At 36.6% G+C, this 18,187-nt stretch overlaps 1 protein-coding gene across 1 annotated transcript in view; it reads left to right on the top strand.

The window, feature by feature from the left end:
* LOC111050083 (triple functional domain protein) overlaps window positions 1-18,187 on the top strand; it is a 463,117-nt gene that overhangs the window by 378,744 nt on the left and 66,186 nt on the right. The window contains 1 exon segment of the mRNA XM_039431097.1: window positions 13,333-13,597. Coding sequence (XP_039287031.1) covers window positions 13,333-13,597 — 265 coding nt within the window.

Genomic DNA, 18,187 nt, shown 5'->3' with positions numbered 1-18,187 from the left:
TCTCGTTTGAAACGTCTCTCACTTCCTCATTTTCATCCTCACTATCTCTAATATCATTCCTCTCATTCTTCATCTCTTCTTTCACTCCACCTGAACTAACCTCTCAATCAGCATCTTTCTATCTCATTCTCACCTCCTCTTGCATCTCATTTTATCCTTTTCATATCTGTACTGCCTGACATCTTGAAGCACCTCATTCCCTCAACCGTCTCTTTCTATCTCACGTTATTCCCTCCAACTCGTTACCACCCCCATCTACCTCTTCCTCCCCCCACCTCCTCTTCCTACCTACTGCCTCCAGAGGCAGTACACAATCTTTCCATCTCATTCCTTTCATATCTATACTGACTCTCATCCATGTCCTGAAGTTTCTAATTTCATTTCTTTCATATTCATTCTGACTATCTCATCTTCACATCCTATCATATCGTCTCTTTCTGTCTCATTTGTTCTATATTTCACCTGTGTCCAATATCTCTCCACTGTCTCTTTCCATCTCATCTTCATATCGTTGCTGCCTCCTATCATGTCTACCTTCTCTACCACCCTTCACTCTCTTTTCCGCCTCACGCCTTCTCTACTGCCTTTTGCGGGAGCGGGAGAGTGTCAGTGAAAGCCTCACTCTATCTCATGTTATCCCCACCATCTCATCACCACCCCCTATCGTTCTCACCTTATCACTTCCTTTTTCACCTCTAGCAGCAGTAAATGCAAAAGACTCTCCACCGCCTCTCTCTATCTCATGTTCATCCCCACCATTTCTTTATCTTTACCTCTCACTAATCCCCTTACCTAACCTTCTCTAACGCTTCCACCCTTGCTGCCTCCAGCAGTAGCCTGTCTACCGCCTCTCGCTATCTCATTTTCATCCCCACCATGGTGTTACTGCCCCATTTCCACCAACGCACCTCATCACCCCCTATATTCTCTTCCACTACCGCCCTCGCCGCCTCTTTCCCTTCAATCCTCTCTACCACTACCTCCCCTCGCCCCTCTTTCCACCCAATCTTTTCTTCCTCTACCGCCCCACGTCGCCTCTTTTCCCTCAATCTTCTCTACCTCTACCGCCCCCCGCAACCTCTTCCCCCTCCACTACCGCCTCCAGCGGCAGCTATCATCATCAGTGGATGTTCCTGTGTGATGTAGTGCGCTCTGCGCTGCGTTGCGTCAGTTGTAGTTTGGCGTTTGTCGCGACGCGACTCCCATGACGATGTCGGCGTCGTCCGCGACCGCGACAGGCGGCAGCGCGACAGCTAGTGCGACCGCAGCTGTTGCAGCCGCAGTCAAGTCGCAGCGACGCAAGATATCGCTGCCATGGTTCCGACAGGGCGACCGCGACCGCGACCGATCGCTGCAGCTGACGCGACAGCACACCATCGACACGCCCGCCTCCTATCATCAGTCGCGGTTGCGTCATGGACAGGTGATTGTCACTAGCTCTAATTAATAAAATAATAAATTCGACTAAATTCCTGCGTAAAAATGTACAAAAAAAGTGAAAAATGAAGATGACAAATAAATTTGGTTGCATTTGATGTGCTACTGGTTTTGATGAGTACTTTCAGAAGCTTTTCCAAGTAATACTTTGACGTGTCACATACTGCTTCTTTTTTGCAGTTCCTTATTCCAATTCGTTTGGCCCAAGCCTGTTGTTCTATCCCAATTATGTTCATATCATCTGTTATTGTATTCACAAATAAATAAAAAACTATAGAAAAGAAAGGATTGTATTATCGCAAGTCGTATTCGAAATTTTTGTGTGATTATAGATAGATAGATAGGCTGCCTATTTTAACCTGGAGGGTGAAGCTAGGATGATAATCATCGTCAAATATCAAGGTTGAATTACATGTACTACAACATCCATATATATTTTATTTATTGTACAAAATACGCTGGGCCTGTACTATGTCTCTCCAGTTAGTTTTCATTCACGATTCTAGTTCATATAAATTTCCAATGTATTCAATTGAAGCATTCTACCACATTCTATTTATTCATTCATTTATATATTTGAGTTGTCTGGTATGCTGAAGATGCGATATATTTTTGTGTTCATTGTATGTAAACTTCCTGTCATTTTGTTTCAATCAGGTTGAATTTGATGTGGTACAGTTGTCGAGAAACTTATTTGAATTTTAGTTTTCTGAGATGTTATAGATACGTTCTTTAAGTACTGGTTGAATGTGAATGCTGTGTGATTGTAGACCACTACAATCATAGCTGAAACTTTGTTATCTTGTTCTTCTTCATGATGTATTCTCTTCTTCTTATGGTGCCTGTCCGTTACGAACGTTGGCGATCATTCTGGCTATTATTACTTTGTTGGTTGCGCTCCGGAACAATTGAATAGAGGTCTTTCCGAACCTGAGGTTGTCCAACCAGCAAATTCTTCTCCTTCCTGGAGCTCTCCTGCCTTCTATTTCCCTTGCAAGATGCTTTGCAATATTTCGTATCTCCCTTTATTGCATTATGTGACCCAAATATTCAAGTTTTCGACATTTAATGTTGTTGACCAGTTCTGGGGCTGTATTCATCCTCCTTAGCACCTCATGGTTGGTACCTCTGATATATACTAAAACGGAAAAGTAGTAGATTTGGATAGAAGTCTGTCTGTTTTTCTCTTCTAGTAATGTATCATTCTACGAAACTGATCACAAGTATGTTACAATGTGCATGTCACAATCAATTGAAGTTTATCTTGGAGTTTGAAAAAGGATAATTTTGGTTAATAATATTTTCATTGAATAATATTGTAATAATGATAGTGAGGGTTGAATTCATTCTTCTTGGAAAATTACTTGCTTCGTAACTCCCATAGTTCTTCATAGTGAAGCTGTAGGCCTGATTAATATAAATATTTAAAAGGGTCTAAATGTAAGGCATCATATGAATTACATGGTTGTTTCTCGTTCTGTGTTGAGGTCAACCAACCAATATCAATTGATGATGAAGCTGGCTTGAATTAATTTTCGGTTTCTCAATGTCAAATTGTTGATGAGAACCTGATTCAGTCCATTCTAGAACAAAACTATTCTACAGCTTTCTTCTCCTCTGAAACTTTGAAACTTAATAGGGCTTTTCTCGAGTCTCCTCTCTGAGAACTCATCTTTGGTATTCATGTGTCTGTTCAGTAGTACTTTCATAATGCAACAATTCCAATGCCAATTCTTGTTTGAATTCTGAATTTAACTCCTGTATTCTAATCAATACTAATCGTAAATTCATGCAGGTTCGTTATCAATACTGGTTACTGTTGCAGTAACGGCAAGCAAGGTCAATCATTGTTACATATTCTGTTTTACTCAAAGTCAGTCTTTGATCAAACGTGAATTATGATTCGCTATTATTTGAACTTTATTTGTTACACACATTCTCTGCAGGTCAAAATCAGTCTCAGTGAAATTTATATTCGCTATTATTTTAACTGTATTGATTCGATTGTGTTTATGTCACAATTAGGCCAAGTTCAACTTCAAATAGAAGTATTTGGAGTATTTAATTAAATTAAAAATTTTTAGAAAAAACACTAGCAGTCAGATATTTTTACAATAAATGAATAAATCACTCACTGGACAACGAGATCTTTCGGCAGTTCCGCCATCTTCATGGTTGAAGAACAAGTTTTGTTTTTTCAAAAGCAAAAAGTGATTTAATAATAAGCAGTTCGTGATGGAAAACAACATTGAAGAATTAAAATTTTGTCAGAATATCTTCTCTCTAGGGCATTGAGAAAAGAATCTTACAAAATCGGAACTTTTGATGTACAATCATATCTTATTAAGTGTTAATTTGTGTTTTTCTTTGACAAAACGTTATTTAGTACTAGAGGTACTGCTAGTGTTCAGTGTAGTATGCACTAGCATATACATCTCTCACGCCATCTCACTATTTGATGTGGAGTGAAAAGTAAAAAGTAATTTTACCTAATTTCGATTGATAATTTGACATCTTGTGGGACTGGACCAACAATAGTATATGGATAGTATAGACAAGTATATATAGATAGTATAGATATAGTATAGTTTACATAGTATATAGATATCTATATAGTCCCAAGGATACTATCCTTGGGACTGGACTCCCTATAATCTTAATTGAGAGAGGAATATTGAAGGACTCTCCTGTTTATTATCTTTCAATATTATTTTAATGATAAGTTATTTTCTACAAATTGATAAATCAATGAATTATATACTATCCACTCGCATATACCAGTTAAATACCCCAGTTATTGATATAATCAATATTCAATATATTAGTGTACAAAACCATTGACTAAGATATCCTAGCAGCTATATCAACTACCCATCATTATTCCTCAGTAATCATACTATCCACTGGCGATTGCTATCATCTGATCTATTCTCCAGCTCTCAAGTACCTATCCTAACTATACTCTGCTAGTCAACTATAGTATCCACCAGCTAGTGAACTATATCATCTACCTTGGTGTAAACGCGACATTACACTAGTGGAATCCTATACTTGAAGCATCTTGTGCTAGGTTGTCAATTCACATGTGAACAAGCATATTGGACGTGATGTATGTACAGCATTTGATGAATATTGGATTCATGTCGTGCCATGAAAAAAGGAAGCTGGTCTCTCGAGTTGTGAAGATGTTGCCGTGAAAATTTCATGACTGCCGTATAGTGGGATTCCCTTTAAACGGTCAGGATTTTCCTCCAAGTCACATCGATGTTCTCCATTCAACCACAGCTGAACGTTTAATGTGTATCTCACTGTAGAGAGCTTCAATTTGAACTGTCAGCATTTCTTATAAGTAGCATCAATGCTTCCCAGTCATCCAATGCTGACAGTGAATCCCATTGTAGCCCGGTTCACATTGCTGTACTCTTCACTCTCTTGTAACTTATTAATGATGCTGTTGAGTTGTGGCAAGGAGGCTGCGGCTACGTGTGAACTGTCTTTATTTCTGGATTTTCATGGCTGAGCAATACAAGTTGGGGACGTTCAATTCAATGTGGAATCAGTCCAAATTCAGATAAGTTCCAGACGTTGTATTCAAGTTTGTGGATTTTTGTGGTTGTTGCATTTTCGACTTGTTGAGATTTGATTCGTAACTGTCAGTTTAATTATCTTTCTGCGTTCAAGGTATTGTGGTAGATATCTATTCCAATTAAACACCACTTTTTAATATCACCAATTTAGTTTCTTCTTGGATTATTTTATACATTGTACTGTGCTTCAGGATTTGAAACTGACTCTCTTCAAACAAAGATAATACTATATCATTTGACGTATGTTATGTACTAGTGAATAATTATTTCGAGATCCAATCTGTGTTGTAGTTTACATTGAATTATTCCTCATGGATGTAGAATTTTCTTTTCTATCTTTATTTACTGTTCCATTCTTTGTTGTTCTCCAATTGCATCTTATTGCTGTACTTAGAATGCTCCCTCAACTTTTGCCGTGTCTTGTATCAGATCTTAGTTTCTACACATTTAAAATATGTAATTATTGTATTGATGACAATTGAGTAAAGATCATATCAATGAAATAAGCTATGTAGAAATATATACTATCGATGTAGGTTGTATTAAACCTGTATTATTCTATTGATAAGTATGATGTGTCAAATTTTCGTTTCTGAACACTTCACCCAATATCAAATAACCCTAGTCGAGTATTTGAGTAGGCCTAACCAATATCAATAACCCTTAAACTAGCCAAGTATTAAAGTTAAATCGAGAAAAGGGTGGCTTGTAACGATAGTGAGTTGAGGTGGAGAAGAAAATGAAATTGTTAAGGGTAGTTTTACAGCTAGAAATTGGAGTAGAAGAAAGGTTAATCAATCTTGGTGATGAGGTTTTCTTGTTCAACATTCTTGTGGTGCGGTCGTTAGGACAAGAAAGGCGGTTTTTTTTCAAAATGGCGCCCGCACTGCTAACTCGAAAAAGAAAACTGGGTCTCTTTCTTTGGCAACAATAGAAAATTCCGGCTAAGTGGAGGGAGAAAGCCTTTTCAACTTTGTAATTATTTCTGCGCGGCAAGCTGCTAAAAAACAATCAGACACGAATTAACTGTAACTGCTGCCTCTATTCCGTGATGAATTTCTTAATTTAGGATCAAACAGTTCTGGGAAGGAAATTCGTAATTTGAGATCAAATGGCTGTGGTTAACTGGGTAATGGATTAGATTTTGTGGTGGGAAATTACAGATGAAAATTATGAATCGGTTTGAAAATCGTGGAAGTATTCTCCTTCTTGATAAGGATTTTAAATTGACTATTTTAGTATTGAGGCTGTTTAATAATATAGCTTAGGTGTTATGTTTCATAGCTATAGTTTTTGTGTGTTGTATTTGAATTTTCACTCATTGGTTCGGAATAGAGTGAAAGAGTTAGGACTTGGTACAGTACTAAGAAATAGTAAATTTGAAGTGTCATTAAACACTACCTGATAGGCTCATATCAACCTATCCAACAAAGCATTATCACAGTGAGAATTAAAGCGTTTCAAATTCAATCTTCCCCGATCTCTGTTTCCCTTTCTAATTCAACATCTACCTGCATTGGCCCCTGATTAAGGTATTAATCCATCCCCAACCAATCAGGCCTAGTATCTCATATAATATTGCAAGTACTCTTCGTGCCTTACCGCAGTTGAGATTTTTCAGGGAAGAAACGTTTTCACTTGATTAAGGCCTCATGTGTTTTATGATAGCAGACAGCAACATGAAACTGTCAACATTCTTCATGAATAGCATCAATGCTTCCAATTGCAATAATGCTGACATTTATATGTGAATCGCACTATAGCACGAAGTAGCATCAAATGAGCCCATCAGCTTCAGGTCATGTGGATCGTAAAAAATTTATTTTCCTACAGATACCCTGAAAAGTGACCATTTGTGCACTGATTGCAGGCTGCAAAGAATCACTTTTCCGCACTAGTGCGCAAAGTGAGTACTTTGCGTACTCCAGATTTGCAGCATGACAACGCAAAATAGTTAGTAGGTTATATGGAGCACCAGTGCAGCAAAATCCAAATGAAGTTGGTAACAGTGACTGCTGTGGCTGCTATAGTGAGCAGAGGTGCAACGAAGCACAACGCGCTAATTATTAAGTAGATATTATAACCAAGGACAACGACAGCACAGTGCCACCACAGCACACACCACACAGCTGCCCCCCGCCATTCAAACACTACTACATTATTCAGGCAATTTTACCCATAATTACCCACTTTTCATATTCAATGGAAACTTTAAAACTGTAGGAAAAATTTAATGTGAAATACGTGCGCAAAGTTCGTTTGCTGCACTCAAGAAACCATTCCGCCCTCGCCTACGGCTCGGGCGTAAACGTTTCTTTCGATGCAGCAAACTGTCACTTTGCGCACTAGTTGCACAAATAACTATTTCTTCTTATCCTTCTCGTATTTTAGTTTTCCCCTTGCATTTTTATTTCTTTCTCAGTCTCTCTATATTTATCATTTTTCTACTTACATTTTGCTGTACCGGTTGTTGCATTTAAATTCCATAGGATGTTCTAGTGGGAGAGAGGGCCGGTTGCGCCCTAACTTCATCCTCCAAGGTTATAATAAGTAGTCATTCAATCCAACTCCAATTGATGTGATACTGAATAAGAATAATAATGGTAAGAAGAAGAAGAAGAAGAAGTGAACCTTATACGTTTGATAACTATTTGAAATATCACAGGTTTTCTTACATCTTGATAAACTTCTTGCTCACTAAATTCTCCTCTCAATTTCTATTGGTAGATGTCGAGTCAAACATCAGCTGAAAGATATACTACGTCACACATCGTCGACCAATCACGTGCGAGTACAAGTCCACGCTCACCAGGCGCTCTGATTGGCTGATACCTTTACGTCATTATATCGACTATATTTTGTTGAACGTTGTAATATTCGAATCAATTGGCTATTATCGGCTATTGTTTGGAACTGAAATCACGAAACTTAAAGAGTGGGATAGTAAATAATTGGACGAAAAGTGTTATTGATTATTATCGACCGGAATTTTAAGTATGGTTTAAGGCTCAAGGGGTGATGATAATACGGGTATTACAAAAGTTACAATTATATACATTTTCGTTGTTATGATAAGAGAGAGGTGACAAGGAATATCATATATGGCATATAGATAAGACCGGTATGATTATGTGATATCGTTATATAATATGATAGGATGGACAGATAGATAATATATGATCGCATTGTCTTTGATTATAAATGTATCTCCAGCAGCTCTATTCCAGGAAACTGCAATGTAACGGATCCAGGAAACTCTGGATAATTCAATGTTGCATGGTACACTCATCACAACGAGAATTTCAAACCCTTCTCATTGATCTAGTAGTAATTGCATCAATATTGTAAAATATTTTGGATTTCTGAATCCCAACATCTCAAGTGATCTATTTTCGGATTGTCAAGTATTAACATTACTCATATTTAATAGATTCCAAATGTATGTTGAATAAATACAGGAACTCGCCTCAATTGAAAACATCCACTGGTATCAATTCTCTTTTGAATGAATTTATTCCTATTTTCACTTATTTATTCATAAAGTTTCTATATTACAGTATTACAACTTTGTATATTTCATTAGCTCTTTCGTGAACTACATTTACTTGAGTTTGATAGGCTTGAAATTTTCAATTTGCTCTTCCTCAAATTACATTTTTTTGTTCGCGAAAACAGAAAAAAACAAGATGAATAGGATTAGCTCTTCGTTGAGTCAATTTATTTGAACCACATAAAATAATAGTTTAGTTATGATAGTTCTAATCCTCGATATAAATTACCTTAGTTGTTTCTCAGTAAATTTATTGGCCGAAGCGAAGCTGAGGTCTTAGTTTCGACTCGATCGGCTTTCGTCTGTTTGTTTGTTTGTACCGCAGTTACAGTCGCAGTTATTGTCCGATTTGGATGAAATTTGGTATGCAAGTTCTTCGAAACAAGGCGCAGAAACGTATGTGTAACGATTTTTGATAAAACGTCTGGTTTTTTTGTAATATTTAAAAAACCAAACTAACCTCAATCCAGAAAGGATGTGTCTTTGAACATACAGCAATTCATTGCCAGACCGTGGTCTGTCACTCTGTGGGACTCAGGTTCAATTCTTGTTCCTGCCAGATTTTTTTTCAGATATTACTAATATTGTTTTATATTATTCTAATAATATATCATTATAAAATAAATTATTATGATGAGATAGAATAATTAAATTCAATCATCTTATTATTATTATTATTAAATTGATTTAACAAATTAATTGGATATATTATTTTAAAAAATCTCTATTGTATTGGAGTCTTATACTGCAATTGTAGAGAAAAATGTGTATGTAAAGGTATAAAGGTATTTTTTTTTCTTTTTTTGTGTAGTTGAGAAGTTGATATTGTGGTAATTATTAACATTAAATTAAAAAGACGAAGAAATTGTCAAAAAACCACAGATTTATTGATACTTAGAAATACCGGTTTCGTTAATTACACCATTGTCAATCTCTTATAAACTCTGATAATGACCGAAACCGGTCTTTCTGAGTATCAATAAATCTGTGGTTTTTTGACAATTTGTTAGTCTTTTTCATTTAAAATGTATGTATTTGATTTAAAAATACTCCTTGATAAGTCCGTTGTCCCTGGAAACAGTGTCTCTAGCACTTTCAATGGTGAAAATAATAGATGACAATCATGGCTAAATCTTCACAATATACTGTACTGTACTTACTGTACTGTCCCTTTTCATCAGATTGAAAGTTTTATTCATGAGCGAGGTCTACTGTTCGCAGAACTACTAGTACTGTTTGTTGAGCCTTGAATTTCTTCAGCTTCAACATAGATTTCTCCAGTTCATTTTTAGAGTGAATTTATCTTAGACAAAGAAATAAAAGACTACCATTGTGTACATTAGCGTGGCGTAGACATGAATAAATAACTGGAGAGGCGTGTTACTTATTGGTTGTGCTAAGCTAGAGTGCAAATCCATTTGATAAAGTGAGATCCACTTGAGGCTGTCAGAATTCCTCATGCATAATATCAATGCTTCCCGTTCAACCAACGCAGACAGATCTAAATGAATCTCACTTTAGTAAGACTCGTTTCTAGCTGTCAGCATTCTTTATGAATAACATCAATGATTCCCGTTCAAACGATGCTGACAGTCTGAAAGGATACCACAAGAAGAGTAGAGGTTTCCTTGCCTTCTAATGCTAAGAGCTAATTTCCTGTAAAGTACTGCTGAAGTCAGGGTTAGGGTTAGGGATAGGGAGACTGGTGGTGGCATCAAGACACAAACTAATTTGCTAGAAAGAAGCGTCAACAAGATATTCATCACGACTAAGTGCTTCCTTCAGTTAGAGAGTCGCCATTTTTTCGTATTCTGTAAATGTTCAATAAGGAAAAATAATGTAGCTGTAGTAAAATGGGATGTTCGGGAAAGAAATATGGCTTTCTGTGTGGTTGTGAAAATGGTCTTGTGGTGGAAATCTGTATTGACTGAGAAAATATTTTCCTTGAAAGTAATAATTGTATAAAATATATAATACGATTGTAGTGAAATGGGGTGGTTGGAAAAGTATTTATTCTGTGTAATTGGAATATTGTAGTCTATATTGAATGAAAATACTTACTATTGAAATTGATTTTACAATAAGGGAAATAATTCTGCTGTAGTAGATTGGGGTGGTTAGGAAACGAACCGACTTTTAGATGTGATGGTGATATTATGGTATAGTTAAATTAAAATCAAAATATGTATTGGTTGAATGGAATTTATGTTGTTATTTATAGGAAATGCTGAAATTGAATCTCAAAGATTTCCAATTAAGAGTCGTATAGTCGTAGGTGCTAGGAACTTCGGGACCAATACTTTTTGGGACTAAAGCAGCTTATACTTGTTTATTGGAATATCGTATCAAGATAATAGATTTTGCTTTTATTTCATTCATCAACCTTTAATGTCAGACTTCAATCTCTGTGAATTTTAAAGAGTTTCTCTGTATAGGTTTCAGGTAATGTTTTTGGTAGCTGTCCATATGAGATGAGTCTCAGAGTTGTCGCTTTACTTTGACTAACAAGTGAATAGTTTCGGCTGTTACACATTCATCAACCTCTATTGAACTTAGTCTTACTTCCTACTGAACTACAATTTACCAGTGAGGTTTACAATGGTGTAACATTAGAAACTAGATCTACGGTATACTGGAATTACTTATTTGGTTGATACATCAATTGATAATTGATAATCCAGGATCATGTAATGAAATACCAAGAATAGTGTATACAATCCTTGATTATAGTGTGTATAATAATCTTATATAATAGTGTACACTATCCTTTATGGTTTATGAAATACTACTCTGCCATTAAAACTGAATCGAACTTTATTTATTTATTCTTATGGCTTTTATCGGCAGAGAGATCCTTTCGGATGTTCTGCCTTGCCGTATTATTACCCAATGTCATTTCCTATCAACACTGAAGTTTATAGGTTATGTCTTGGGTTCTTCATTTTTCTCACTAAAAATTTGCACTTTCATTTCCTGAGTTCCTATTTTATAAATTTTAAAATCAAGAAAACTATTTTCAAACACAAAATCTCATTTAAAAAGCAAAAACTATAAAAATTTTGAATGATAATATTGAACTGATAATTTCACATTACAATTTTTTCCATGGCAACCAAAATAAAATATTTAAAATATAATACTGAATTGAACTTGATCACTATCATGACATTTAAACCGCTCCTCACAGCCTATCTTCGAAATTTGACCGTTCCCAGAGATCGCTATGGTGAGATTCATTTTAAACTGTCAGCATTCACCATGAATGCTTCCCATTCAACCATTGCTGACAAAATAAAATGAAATATAGCTGCCAATTGGCCCAAATCCATGCCGCTCAAAAGTCGAAATCAGTTTAAAATCGGGAGTGGATTGTCCGTTAGAAGGGAAAAACGACACAATAGCTCTGTGTGCAAATTGGGTTAGCGACCGAGGGAAACAGGGAAGAGGGAGAGAGAGAGAGGATAGTAGTTTCCAACCAGAAGGAAATAAATCAATTACAGCTGTGTTCGCAGGAAGGTGGGGGAAATTGGTCGGGGCACGATGAATACACCTGGGGAAGATGTCAACAATGACAAACCGATCATAGATATTATTGTCTCTCTCATCCTTTGCGAATCGAAGACCAGCTGTTAATTGGTCGACAGAAGTAGACAGAAGGAGGGGGTGAGAGAGTAAGAAGAGGTTGGTGAGCAGTGTGGAGGATTTGTTTGTTTTTGAGCAATCAAAACTTGGGAAATCGATCATGACGATTCCAAGAGGAAAACTGTCGGGAAAATTTGTGTGTGAGTGTAGTGATCAGCTGTTGTTGGTTCTATTCTTGTTGTCTGGTTGATATAAGGGTTGTTCTTGGAACCGATGTGGCTGAATAATTCCACTTGGAAACTTTGAAATATCTCTCGACAAGTTTGTTGATGGACTTGATGGAGAGGTGTTGGTATGTAGATAGTTTTGGTGGTTTATTAATTATGTCCTGAAATGTATCGTTTTATTCCGGGTGTATGATAGAATTTGGTAGGAAACTGAAAGATTTTTTTCATGCATTTTTCCAAAGTTGGCACTTAGCCCTTCCTCTTACTAATGAAAAGAATTTGTATAACTATCGTATTCCTTTTATTGACTCTCAATCGTTGCGCTGACTAATCAGAAGGGTTTGGTTGTAAATAGTCCAGAATATTTTTCCTTTGCTGTTCATGATACTAACATGAGCTCTAGGCTTGTGCGTGGGAAATTAAACTGATGATGATGGGATATGATTGGACCTATATTCTTTCTGTTGGTTCCGAACTACTGGGAAGCGATTTGTAAGCTCATGAATGTATAAAAATATTGTATTAGATGTACAGCCTCTCATTAAATTATATTTCTCATGTATTCCTGGAATGCGATCTAATCTATCATTTTGTACTCCTATATACAGAGTACTTCAGAACTCCCCATCATTACTCTGGGGAATTGTTCCTGAGTGAGGAACATACCAAAATATAATTTTCAAACTGTCCGAAATTCGTTAGTTACTCATACAACCGCCATTTTGAAAATCTGCACAAATATAACTACAAGACAGCTATAACTATAACTAGTAAGACAGCTACAAAAAAAGTATGACAATACTTGAAATTCATAAAACAGAATGATGGTCATGTAAAATTTTATTCCTTTTCTGTAACACTGTATGTTACAAAGGCCCGGTTGTAATAATTAATTTTTAGCAATATTAACTATTTCTACTAACCTAACCTGAACTTTTGCTTGTTGTAGCAACCGGCAACAGCAGTAGAGATGACCTGGGTGGTGGCGGATCACGTGGCAGCTGCGCCCACGGAGCTGTCGGTGAGCAAGGGTCAGCAGGTGGAGGTGGTGGAGGGGGGCGACGCCTGGTGCCTGGTGCGGATGCCGACTGCGGGTGTCGATTCGCCCCTCGAAGGACTGGTGCCCGTCGCTGTGCTCAAGGGCGGTCACCCGTCCAAGACCAGTGCCGCCGTCGCGTCGCCTGCTAGGCGCACCGCCAACGAGCACGAGCTTGGTGAGTCTATCAGTTTTGATCCGAGTCTATTCATTTGATTTGTGTATAATTTATAAAAAAAATCGTTTTAAGATTTAGGCTCTACCAAATCTAATTCTACTAAATAGAACTCCAGAGGAGAAATGCATGTGACCGTGTTATTTGGAGGGATCTTGTGCGAGAGGCTAAAGATCACATCGATCTATAATGCCAGAAGAAGAAATAGAACCACAGAACTTGACAACTACAGTGATTAGTTGGAATGGAAGTTGAATATTGTTCACTATACTCATTACGAGCTTTTACGTTTGAAATAACAGGCAAAAATAAAGAATTTGAATTTACTCCAATTTCTATAACTTTCGAACTGGAAGTTGAGTAGGGTATACATTGTATTCCCTACCTCATATATGTTAACAAATTCCAAAATTATAAAAATTGGGTATCGGTGGAGTGACGAACAATGCTAGAAACAAGCAGGGCATGAATACAGGAATGTTTGGAGTATATTCTATGGAGTTATGGTATTTTAAAGTGGATATCAATGTGTCTGGTGTATTCAGAGGAGAAATTGTATTCAGAAGAAGATGATTGCGTAGCAAGTAAGATGCATTTTGCGAGCAAGGGAATATAAAGAAAGAGTTGTCATTGAATATAGGGTAGATATATTCAGTGCAGTCAGAGAAATAAAATTCCAGGAAAGAAGATGCCGAAATAGATGATCGTTTTAAATGATGCAAGAAAAGAAGGGTTGAAAAAGGCAGGGTTGAGAGAGAAGAAGATTAAGGTTGATAGTAATAGAGAGAATCAAACAAATTCTTTGAAGAGCGGAGTGGAGGACACATTCCTAGAAGGAATCAAATTAAGATGAGAATAATTGGGGATAGAAAAAACAAAAATGGAGGAAGATTCGGAACGTTGATAGGAATTTCTGAAAGGAATACTTTATGAAAAACTGTATTCATATTCATTGTTATTTGCATGTGCCTTGAAGGTGATGCAGATTGAAAAGTAGAATTTCAAACTAGATTGAGGTTAGAAGAAAATTAGATTTGATAATAATTTCATACGTGATGAATCGCATCTTTCATCTCATCAGAACTATAATGAAGTAGCGATACTTCATTCATTCGTACCTCTTGGTATTCATAGTTGATTGTCCTCTACATTTTATTATAAAATTGCATTAAGAGAAGAGTGATCATTTTGGACTAGATTGAGGCTAGAATAAATTTATATAAGACAACTATTTTTGAATGACATCTTCCAAGAAACACGTCAAGGAAGTGACCCAAAATTGTGTCAAGTAATTCAGTTCTCCGATATAATCAGTATTTAGACGATTTCAGAATAATTATATCATGTTCATTCAAATAAATGAGTCAGTTAATATAGCCAGAAAATATATACACGTGCCATTATATTCATATGGTTTGATTGATAGTCATACAAAAACAAAATGAATTTTAATAACTATTGTAGAAATATGTAATAAAAATAAGACAAAATTCCATTCAGTTCTGTGGAGTTGCAAATTGATCATCTCTATTGCTCAGAGGGTTGATATCATGTTGGCCTATGATTTGCTTGATTCAAATACAATTATGATAAAATGGAAAATGAAGTAACTCTCTCAGAGTGCTGCTGGAAAACAGTAATTTTTGAGCTAATCCAATGCCAAATTTATCCTTCGCGTCACGAGACTTTTAATTAGTGACATTGAACTTGAGAACGGATATTCCTTGCCAATGTTCCAAGATTTCAAGGATTTTGTGATTAACCAGTTTTTTCATTTTGAATTGTTTTCGTGAGAATAGGCGCTGAACATATATGAGAGATGTGAAGATGTTAAATAAGGGTTATTAGTGCACAAAACAAAGTATTCGAAAATTAAAAGACTTCCCACGGTTTTAGAGTACAATAAAATTACAGTGATTCAAATCCAAATCCTGTGATCATGTCTCCCAAATGAAATAAGAATAATATATAGATCAAGTTTCAGTCAGCAAAGCTTACCCAGATCAGGTTGGAATCTAGAATCTTGCATTAGTCTCGCACTTGATCCACAATGATTCAGTGGATTTCTAGGCTTTCTGGATTTCTGATCCTATTTCTATATTGGTATATTTCGAGGCCACTCAGTCGATTTTCAGTCTATGACCTTGTTTAATTATGCGACCGCACATACTCGTTAGTACATAAACATGGAGTACAGTGGTAGGAGTTTACAAGAAGTTTCAACAAGATCCTTGTTTTTATAGGGGATGCATCTGCTAACAGAGTAAGTTTTAAATTGAATTTTGAAAAGTTAATTTTGTTATCTTCGAGAAAAATTTCCAACAAGTTATCATTATCAAGTGTCATTATCTTATGGTTTTCCTCATACATGTCCCAGTTTTTTTCAAATAGTCATTAACTTTTTAAAGTAGTCCTTATTCACGAAAATTACTAACGGGGTGATTTTTATGATTTAAATTCTCGATTACTAAATCTTGAAGAATGATTATTGGATAGTCGGTAGAAATATTCGCGTGTATAATGTTTTAGAGTGTACTAATTGGTGAACGAAATTTGAAACTACTAATGAAATGCCTATAGAGATTTGAAGGAAATTAGCTCTAATTATCTTACTCCATTGTAGTTTTGTACCTGGGTTGACATTCGCTCTGATTATATTTACTGATCAATTATTTTGGTCAAGTCGGTTTCAGCTAAGCTTTTGTATGAATTGTTGAGCGATCTACAATAGAAACGCAATTGAAATGTGATTGAATTAACAGTGGAAAACTAATAATAGACGGACCAAACTAGATTGAAAGCCTTATATAATGTTTGTTGAACAATTATTTGGAAATTCGGGACATTCAACTCACTTTCTGTGTTAGTGATATGTAATCTGTGTTAGTAATCGATTTAGTGATAGAAAGAACTTCGTTTCTCCACTTTCGTTGTTTTAGTTATATGAAAGAACTTTGCTTCTTCTATAAATATTGGTCTTTCTCAAAAAATTATGATTAAATCACTCAATTTTGTGAACTGTCAGCCCATATTTGATGATTTTTTAAAGAAACATCAAGCTGCATAGCTTCTACAGTGAAATGGATTTTGTAATGTGGTTTCATATTCTGCTATGATTAGCATTCAATTTAGGTTGAATCAATCTAGTCTTTCTACAGGTCATTTTCGAATGACACTGAGCTCTTTGATACCAAATGTCGCTAGTGCTTGAATAGTACACCTGCAACTAATAGTTCTTATCAGTAGTAGTTGAAAGAATCAGTGGGTCTTTATAATTTTGTGAATCGATTTAGTCTTGCAGTAGGTCTATAGATAATTATATTTTGAAAATGTTCATTATGGCTAGTGCCCCACTCAGTTACAAATTGTAAAATCGCTTCCTGGTGGTTCGAAACCCACCTAGAACTGTAGGTTCATTCATCTCTCATTATCATCCGCCTCATTACCCACGCACAATCCTAGAGCTCATGTGAGCATCACACTCAGCAGAAAAATAAATAAAACTGGAGTTCATCATGTAGGCCTTCATCATGCGTTGAATTAATTTAGTCTGAAGTACCCTTATAATTTGGATAATATGTTCATATTTTTTCAGTCAAATTTGGCTGAAATCAAGCTACAAATATAATCAGTGATTACTACAACATTTATTATTAGCGTGGGGTGAAACTAGTGTTATTACCGCTACACCATGTAGTAAACGCGTTTATTTGCAGAGTGCGTGTGTATGCGCGTACATTTGGAAAGGACATGGCCGGTTGTAGCCTTGGGGGTGGGGGGCTTGGGGTACGTGGGGGGGAACGTCACGAAGGGGGGAGCCACGGGTTTTTGGATCGATAGTAGCTGCTCGTATTCACCGGGACCTTGGGAGGGTGGGGAAATGGCGGTAGTGGGGGGTGGGTTTTGGAACCCCACAGCTAAGGGGGTAGGAGGTTTAGAGGGGGGGGGGGTTTAGAAACCAACCCCGGACAACAGGTATCCGCCGAAACCCCTGCTTGGGTAACCTTGCTTGCCTCAGTTCTCACTGTGACCGACAGACGAGTGAAGTGAAGTCGTCGCGACGTGTCGTGTCTGTGACGTGTCGGGTCGGTTGCGTGTCGTGTCCGGGGCTCCGGGGGTCCCCGGATGCTGTCTGACAATGCCAGTTAATTGCCGTTGTCGTCTCTGTTTGCACAACTGTCTTGGAAATGGGCACATATTGTGAGAGCCTAAGTGAGCCTAATGTTCAACTGAAATCGATCAAGATTGGTTTGATAGTTTGGAGTGAGAAGTTCAATTTCCATCCCTGACATTGATCACAATATTTTCAAATAACAGCTTGCTTGCCAAAAGGTTGTTAATTGCTGTTTCCTCCACTATTTACAAAATACTATTTCAAATTTAATGTGTCCATCTACATAGTGAGTGCGACCATAAAATTATATCCGGGTACAATTTTAAGAGTTAGATATTATGCTTGTCCCAAATCAATCGAGTTAGAGATACATAATTATTGTAAACGTATTCATAAATTATATGCATTATCAATTCATAAAGGTATGAAGGTAGGCGGCACGTAGATAGACAGCTCTTGTTCTCTATTGGTCAGTTGGG

This window comes from Nilaparvata lugens, chromosome 6 (assembly GCF_014356525.2).
Source record: "Nilaparvata lugens isolate BPH chromosome 6, ASM1435652v1, whole genome shotgun sequence".
Classification (NCBI taxonomy): Eukaryota; Metazoa; Arthropoda; class Insecta; order Hemiptera; family Delphacidae; genus Nilaparvata; species Nilaparvata lugens.
Note: the sequence above shows the minus strand (reverse complement) of the source record. Positions and strands in the feature narration are given on the sequence as shown.